This window comes from Heliangelus exortis, chromosome 8 (assembly GCF_036169615.1).
Source record: "Heliangelus exortis chromosome 8, bHelExo1.hap1, whole genome shotgun sequence".
NCBI classification, from domain to species: Eukaryota; Metazoa; Chordata; class Aves; order Apodiformes; family Trochilidae; genus Heliangelus; species Heliangelus exortis.
In genome coordinates this window covers 121,885-129,866 of record NC_092429.1, presented here as the reverse complement: position 1 = coordinate 129,866, position 7,982 = coordinate 121,885, and the positions used below count along the sequence as shown (strand labels likewise).

At 39.2% G+C, this 7,982-nt stretch overlaps 2 protein-coding genes across 7 annotated transcripts in view; both read left to right on the top strand.

Moving 5' to 3' along the window:
* Positions 1-5,577, top strand: part of RABGGTB (Rab geranylgeranyltransferase subunit beta) — a 9,534-nt gene extending 3,957 nt beyond the window's left edge. The window contains 5 exon segments of the mRNA XM_071749799.1: positions 7-117; positions 2,077-2,185; positions 2,188-2,201; positions 2,971-3,120; positions 4,664-5,577. Of these exon segments, the coding sequence (XP_071605900.1) occupies positions 7-117; positions 2,077-2,185; positions 2,188-2,201; positions 2,971-3,120; positions 4,664-4,804 (525 nt within the window). The 3' untranslated portion in view covers positions 4,805-5,577.
* The window catches only part of MSH4 (mutS homolog 4), a 31,608-nt gene that overhangs the window by 3,353 nt on the left and 20,273 nt on the right, over positions 1-7,982 (top strand). For 5 of the 6 annotated variants that reach the window (XM_071749815.1, XM_071749817.1, XM_071749816.1 and 2 more), the window contains exon 1: positions 5,712-6,983. The exons of the other annotated variant lie outside the window; for it this stretch is intronic. In XM_071749815.1, coding sequence (XP_071605916.1) covers positions 6,692-6,983 — 292 coding nt within the window. In that variant the 5' untranslated portion in view covers positions 5,712-6,691. Of the gene's footprint in view, positions 1-5,711; positions 6,984-7,982 lie in introns of those variants that run through there. 6 annotated transcript variants of the gene reach the window in all.

Here is a 7,982-nt window from a genome sequence, read left to right as displayed (position 1 = left end):
TTGCAGGGAAAGCTGGATGCTATTGATGTGGAGAAAGCAGTAGAATTCGTTCTGTCCTGTATGAACTTTGATGGAGGATTTGGTTGTAGGCCAGGTTCTGAATCACATGCAGGACAGGTGAGTTTTTCTTTACGTGGAAATGGTTTTAAATTAGCGAGCATCAATACTGCCTATAAAAGTTTCTTTTCAACATCTGTCAGTGATTTCAATTGATGTACCTCTCTTTTCTTCCCAAATGCCTGATTCTAGTACCTTGGTTGAAAGTATGAGCAAACACATAAATAAATCTGAGAAGATGAGTAGAATCTTGGGAGATTGTATTTGAGGGGGACAGGTGTTAGGTTATAAGGGAATAACTTTTAGGACTGTATTTCAGTCTTGATGTATCAATGTTGGAATAGTTAGCATGAGGATTTTTAGAGAATTTGAAATGGGTAGTAATAGAGACTGGGCAAGATTCTGCCACAAATCATAGTGAAATGTAAAGGATAATTGTGTAATACTGTCAGTAAGCTGATGAAGTCAAATAAAAATGAGAGGTGAACCTTCTTAAGGAGATGCTTACTTATTTTACAGAAGGTCAGTTTTAAGACGAGATGCCTAACTTGGGCATGGGACTGTGTGTATCATGTTTTGTAGGCAGGAAAGTCTGTTTTACTAGTGACAGTTATTTCTGAAAAATGCTGAGTAAAACCTTGTCAAGAAGAGAGTTCAGTAGTACAACTAGAATAAATTAATGGTTCTCAGAGGGAAGAGAATATCAGTTACTTCTTTCCACAGAAAATTTACATTAAAACTAACGGTCCTATTTTTTTTTTCCATGGAATGGACTATTGCACTTAACCTGAATTTATAAGCAGAAATCAACTTGAGATAAAATATTTTAATGCTGTTGCAATCACCTGTGTACTGGCCATAGCCAGTATTCACTTTAGCACCTGAGAATACTATAGATAGTTTGAGAAAATGTTTTTTGGGCTTTTTCTTACCCTGCTCTCTCTCCTCTTGTTTTAAATTGGGGGAAAAAATTAAACCTGGTATATGTAAATATCTTGCAAATTTTGTTTCCCATTGTGTTACCCAGGTGTTCTAATGTCTGCACCATGTTCTGGTGTCCCAGTCAATCAGATTAAATAGCTGAATGCACTGTTGCAGCTGGCATTTCATCTGTTATGTGTGTTTACGTACTCTTAAAATACTGTAAAGGGAAACTCCATTGCTTTTACTGTAGTTCAAAAGGTTTCTGGAAATACTGCATTTGTTTTGGAGTATGCTTGGGTAGGCACATCCCTGCTGATGTGTGGTTTTGTTGTTTTGAGTTTTTTTACTGTCCTTTTTTTTTGGATGTGTGTGTGTTTTATTAGGAAAGAACAATTGTGAGTAGGATTCAGGTGATGCTGGTTCCTTGCAGCTTGTGCTTGGCTGCTTTCTTAGCAGCTGCATTACAGTGACCAGAGTGTGCTGTTGTACTGTAAGTGTTCTTTCCCAAGAAAAGTAAACAGGGATTTACCAGTTCACATGTATTCCATGTCCCAATGAAAGTAAGCCTGACGTGACTAGATATATGAGACATTGCCAGGATAGTTAATGATCAAGGTTAACCTGTTTCTGCCAGAGAATTCATTTGATCTTCAGTTTGCTCTTCACAAGCCTTAGAGTTAAGAGGCACAAACGGGAACAAGCCATAGGCTGGATGCAGAGTCTTCATAAAGGTCACATTTAGCCTGCAGAAATCAGTTTGAGTACTCTGACTTTAGAGTCTGTGTTTTTAAAATAAAACTGCATCTCTGCCCAATCTTTTAAGATTTTTTCCAAATGTTGCATTAGTGTCTTACAGTAATAAAATCTTACTCTTCTATAATTACATTGTGTAACTGGTTTTTTTACAGAAGCAACTGTAACAGTAACATTTTCTAATAGAAAAGGGAAATTCCTTTGAAACTGAAAGTTGAAATTTGCACTTTATATATTGAATTTGCATGACTGTATTCCTGCTTCGAGATCTTCCTGCATTTAGTTTGCTAAACTATACTTAGTTTTTAAATACACAAAAAAAATTTATGTCTGTAATTTTAGATCTATTGTTGCACAGGATTTCTGGCTATAACAGACCAGTTGCATCAAATAAATGTTGATTTGCTGGGATGGTGGCTTTGTGAACGTCAGTTACCTTCTGGAGGTCTCAACGACGGCCAGAAAAGGTATTAAGTGGGTTCTTTTGTTTGTTCAAACTCAGAGATTACTTTCTCTAAAGCTGAAGAACTTCTGAAAAATATCATGATTCCTGTGAACTGTTTGCTACACTTCCCTAAGAAGTCAGACTTTTATTTTGGTGGTTCATTTTGTTACTAAGACTTGATGAGCAGTCCCCAACTATGGTTAGGTTGAGTTCTCAGTTTAGGGAAGCACTCATGCTGAACTTCGTCTTGATGGCCCTTGAACCAGTTTCCTGTTTTATCAAGGCTTGTGTATTTTCTGGCAGTAGGATGATCTCTTTTTACTGTTTTAGTGGAGGTAGGGTGCAATAGTGTTCCACATGACATTAGGAAGTTGTGTAACCTGGAATAATCTCCAATAGCAATGGCACAAATAGATAACCAACAGAACAGATTCTTTTTTCAAAAAAAATTAAACTGGTTTGTAAGAAATTCTTTGTACTTTTGAAAAAGTCATTGTGATTTTGTTTAGCCTCTCCCACAGAAGATGAAGGCTGTTTCAGGATCAGTTGTGGTTTTGTTTCTTGAAGAAGGGAAGAGGTTTGGAAAAGAGATGCTCTCTTCTGGAAAGGAGGTATCCTCTGAAACAACCGCATCCAGAACTTTCTTCTCTTTTTTTACCCCAAAGAAACCAAGTTTGTTTCTCTGCAACAGTACTATGACAGCACACCTAGCAGTTTGCAGAATCACAAAAAAATTTGAAATGTTCTCTTTAAAGCAAAATGAAATAATAATCTGCTTCTTTGCTTGCCAGTTACCTGATGTATGTTACTCGTGGTGGGTGTTGGCATCTTTGAAGATGATTGGTAGGTTACATTGGATTGACAGGGAGAAACTGCGCTGCTTTATTTTGGCTTGCCAGGATGAGGAGACTGGAGGATTTGCTGACAGACCCGGAGATATGGTAAATAAGCCTTCACTAAATAAAATAGACTTAATTGAAGATTTCCACTGAAAAAGTACTTTTTCTCAATGAAGTGTAACTCAACTTGTGATCCAGGTGTGTCAGCATTTTTCAGAGCCTGCAGTTTACTTTGAAGAAGTGAATTAGGGTAGAGTTGCTTATGAAGATGTTACTTGAGGAACACATAATTATATTGCACTTGCAGTGTAATAACCCCAACTGAAGTCAGTTGCCATTCCTTAAAATTTCTGGTTATGTTCTCACAGTGCATACAGCACAAATCACTCAAGACCACTTGGAAGATCTCTGTTAAGTGTTTGGTGATTTATTTAGGGGCTTGTGATACGCAAGCTTGAGTCCAGGGCTGGTTATGTAGTCTTCAACTCTCTTGGTGGTTTTACCTGATCTAATGAGTTGTAAGTTTTTACTAGGAATCCTTATATTATTCACAGCATAGCAGCGAATAAATCTTTTAGGAATCATTTACAACACTTCCCATTGGGAACCATCTTCCCTTCTGGGACTGTCTATCTGTATGTGGAAACTCAGTCTTGCCGTTTCTGAAGTGTACAGTTTATTGTGTTTGGGCTACTTATTTATTTTACCTCCCTTTAATGGCCACACTCCTTCTGGAAGAAGGTAACATACATTTGTCTGACCTTTGACCATTCCTGTAATGTAGTTGCCAAACTACTGGAGAACAAGGGCTACTATGCTAGTGTGGTTTGAATTTTCTAGGCAGTGATGAATGGTTGGAGATCCTGTGTATACACCTGTAACATGGGAACTCAGTGCAGTTTACTGCAGTATAGAACCTTTGTGGTAAGATCCAGAAGTTCCATTAATGCAAGCAGGACAGCACCAGACCGCACAGGTGTTTTTGGATAGGTTTTTGTAGAATTGCTGATTAACTCCACTGACAGGGTATTTATGAGACCTCATGGTCTATTGCACTTACATGGTGATACATGCTTCTAGGTAAAGTTCACACAATGATGGAATACATGGTTACCAAATAGCTGCTTTTGTTACTTCTGGGTTTCGGATTTTTTTTTCTTTCCTTGTATTTTTTTTCCTTTCAGTTTTCTAGTACGGTGGGTTTCTTCTCTCCTTTCAAGATTTTACAGCACAACTCTGTGTTCAGGGAACATGAAAGAGCATTATTATGTTGCTGAAGAGCAAATAATTTATGGAATTTATAGAAGTGGTACTTGTAGAATATCAACTTTGCTTTTAAAATTTGTAATGTCTTTGCTTCTGCTACCCTATGATGTTGCATGTTAATGGAGACAAGTGAGTTCTTCCTGCCCCATTCAGAGTTGAAAATTTATCAGCATCTGACAAGGATCTCTGTGTAAATAATCGTAAATGCATGCTATGGAAATTGTCCTATCTGTCAGCAGTTGGCACAAGCAAAAGTTCATGCAGTCCCATTGTCTTCTCCAGCTGTGGAAAATTGCAGTTCTCGCTAGCAAACGGAAGCTTCTATACAAATGAAAAACTGATTGACTTTGGAAACTGACACAAACTTTTCCTCTCCTAGGTGGATCCATTTCACACCTTGTTTGGAATTGCTGGACTATCTTTATTAGGAGAGGAACAAATTAAGGCAGTCAATCCTGTCTTTTGTATGCCAGAAGATGTCCTTCAAAGAATAAATATACAGCCTGAGCTTGTGTGCTGAGCCTCAAAGGTCGATGGTGCCCAGTTGCTTTGGTTTACTGATTCAAGTCATCTTACCTCTGAAACTGTTTAACATATTCTTTGGGATGTGTTTACAATTAAGTAAACGAAGCAATAGCTTTGCTATGGGCTTTGTTACTTTGTAACTGTATGGAAACAAGCTGGCTCTAATAATGTGAGTGTAACATGTTCTCTGGTTGTATATAAGAGATGTAGAAACATTTCTAGTATATATCTGAATACATGGGCTTTTTTTTAATATTCAAGTCAAACTAATAGTGTGAATGCTTAATTTCTGTGTCTGTCTTTACACAAGCATGTTTTCATGGTGGATCACACAAAGCACTTTAAAGCATATGGAAAAAACAAACAAACAAAACCCCACTAATGCCATGCACTTACTGCCACACACCTATGTATTTAATTCAGCCTATTAACGTTTGCCATCACTTTTGCATGGTGAGAAATGAACTTTTTCTTCTGATAGTAATAGATACAGTGAAAACACAAATTTTGGTTCCGTTAAGAATGTCAGTGCCCCTTAGACAAAATTTAATTTATTTGAAGTAGAGCATACTTAGAGTACATCTACTTGAATACTGGTAATTGTAAGCATTCTAAAGAAGGTCTCTCTAGAACAGTGACTTGTAACTGAGTTTAGAGTTGATGCTAAATTTGTTGCTGGTTTGAAATCCTGCTTTTGTAGCTTTTAAAACATTAATTGCCAACTCTTGAATATGGTGTAATTGAGAATAAAACTAACTGTGGAATATACTTGTTCTCTGAAGGATGAAGTCTTCTTTGTCTTCCTAGAAGCCCTAAGATTACCTCTTAATTTACATTCTACTCATGCTCTGACTGAGACTGAATATTACTCCAGTTGAAATAGTAAGATTGTAGGTCAAAAATGCTATCTACCTCTATTTTGTTAATACTTTTGTTAAAAGTACAGGTAAGTTGTTTTTTTTTTTTCTGAGCTTATCTAGTTAGAGACTTTACAGTAATTAATCTACTGTTCTCAGTCTTCAGGTCTTTTATTAAAGACTATCAGAGATCTGTACTTTCATAAGTTTTTCCCATGGAAGACTTTAAATGGAGAGATCCTGGAAGGAGGAGGCTAGGGGAAGTGCTCCTCTGATGTCATCTGCAGAGGCAACTGGTAGAATTTCTATTGTGAAGCTGAAAAGCCATAAAAAAACCCCAAAGCTTTCCAGAGATTCATGGCCTAGTAAAGGCTGGCTTCAGTTTGGAGTGGTTTGTAATGCAGGTGCATTAAATTACAAGACAAAATGTTGTCTGGTCAAAATATTAATTGAAACAGTTTTAGTGGTATATATTATATGCTAATACATAAAGCAGTGTTACAGTGTTCTAAAACTTGTGGAAGCACCTATTTTAGACAATTATAGTTGTAAGACTTTGCTTTTTATTGGAATCTTGTATTATCTGAACTCTTGAGCAGTGGGAAAACATCTGTGAAGCACCTGCTAAAACAGTTTCTGAATATAGAAGAATCAGTGTGAGACAAATGCTTAAATACTCCTGTTTAGAGTATCATAGCAGACCATTTCTTTGCATTCCTGTGTCACCCGTTTATTGTCTGTAATTGTAGGTTTACGATGAACTTCGTTGGGAGCCCAGCAGCTGTATTTACTATTGTATCATTTGAAGGTGTAGTAGTAACACCACACTGGCTTTTTTTTCCGTTAAAAAGAGAACCCACCTCGGCCCGGGGTCCGCGGCCCTCTGCCCTCCGCGGCGGGGCCTCTCGCCGCCATTTCCTGGCGGGGGCGGTGTGGGGCTGCTGCCCCCGCGCGGCCCCGGCCGCCATTTTGGGAGCGCGTGGTGGGTCGGTGGGCTCTGCCTCAGCCTGGTCGCGCCGGGCGGGATGGCGATGCAGAGGGGAAGCAGCACGGCGAACACGAGTGGCAAAGCGGCCACCTCGGCAGCCTCCGAGTCCTACACGGGCCGCGACTCCTCCACGTCGGGGTTGGGCGGGCGAGGGGCGCACACGCCCCGTTACACCCTGGGGCTGTTGCAGACACCGCGCAGCTCGGCCGACAGCAGCGGAGGCTTTTCAAGCGGCGGGGCGAGGCCGGGTAGCTCCAGCGGGGAAGGCTTCGCTCCCAGCCGGGCTGCCCCCGGTAGCAGAGTGAAGCCGTTGGCTCCCGGCAGAGGAGGTGGGATGCCGCGTTGCCGTCTCTGTCCATGTCTTTATTCCTCCTTATATTCTCCCGCTCCCTTTGCTTGGTTCGGACTGTGAAAAGGTCACAAGCGGTACTGAGCCTGACAGGCGGAGTGTGAAGGTCTTTGCGACTTGTTAAGTACAGGCAGTCAGAACAATGATGGTAGTTCCTCAGACTAATATAAATAAATGTTTGTTATTTTCTTCGCATAAGGTTTTTGATAGCAGTATCTGTGTGTCTTCCTGGAGTCAATAAATTAGACTGAATGGCAACACATGATGTGCTTTACTGGAGACGTGAACCACATTAATTTGGTTATGAGGCTTGGTTTTTTTTGGTCTAGACTTTGAAATAGTTTTAAGTGCTGTTCTTGATGTGTTGTAACAACACAGGCAACGCTGCTGTTTGCTATCCCTTGCATAAAGCTGCTGGTAATGCCAGCCTCTTGGCTGCCCCTGAGGATAAGACCTTCCAACAGCTGCATGCTGAACCTGTGTGTGTGTCTCAGTTCGTAAGAATTGATTGTCCTATGGAAGTCTATATCTTGGCATGCAGAAAACAAATGGTTCAATTTTTTTTTTCAGTTGAAAAACTATAAAAATAATTGAAATTGCCTTAACACTTGCTGAACACAAATTCTGAAGCATCTAACATCTCCTTTGGGCATAAATTGGGAACAAGATAACATTGTTTTATGTAACATGTACATGATCAGTCATGAATCCTAAAAAACAAACAAACAAACAAAAAGCTAATATGAGTAGAGCATAATTTGTTATTTAAATATTGGTTTAAAAAGATACATATATGTAGATGGTTTGGCTTGCCTGGTCTTAAAAATTACTTTTTTTCCCGTGCTATTCCAGATTCAGTACATTCTAAGATAATGAAAAAGTCTCTTCTGCCAAACTTCTGAGTGAACATTTGCCAAAATCTAAGTCAGTGCTGCTTTTTAAAACCATCTGTATGTATTGTAATGCTGATTTGTCCACT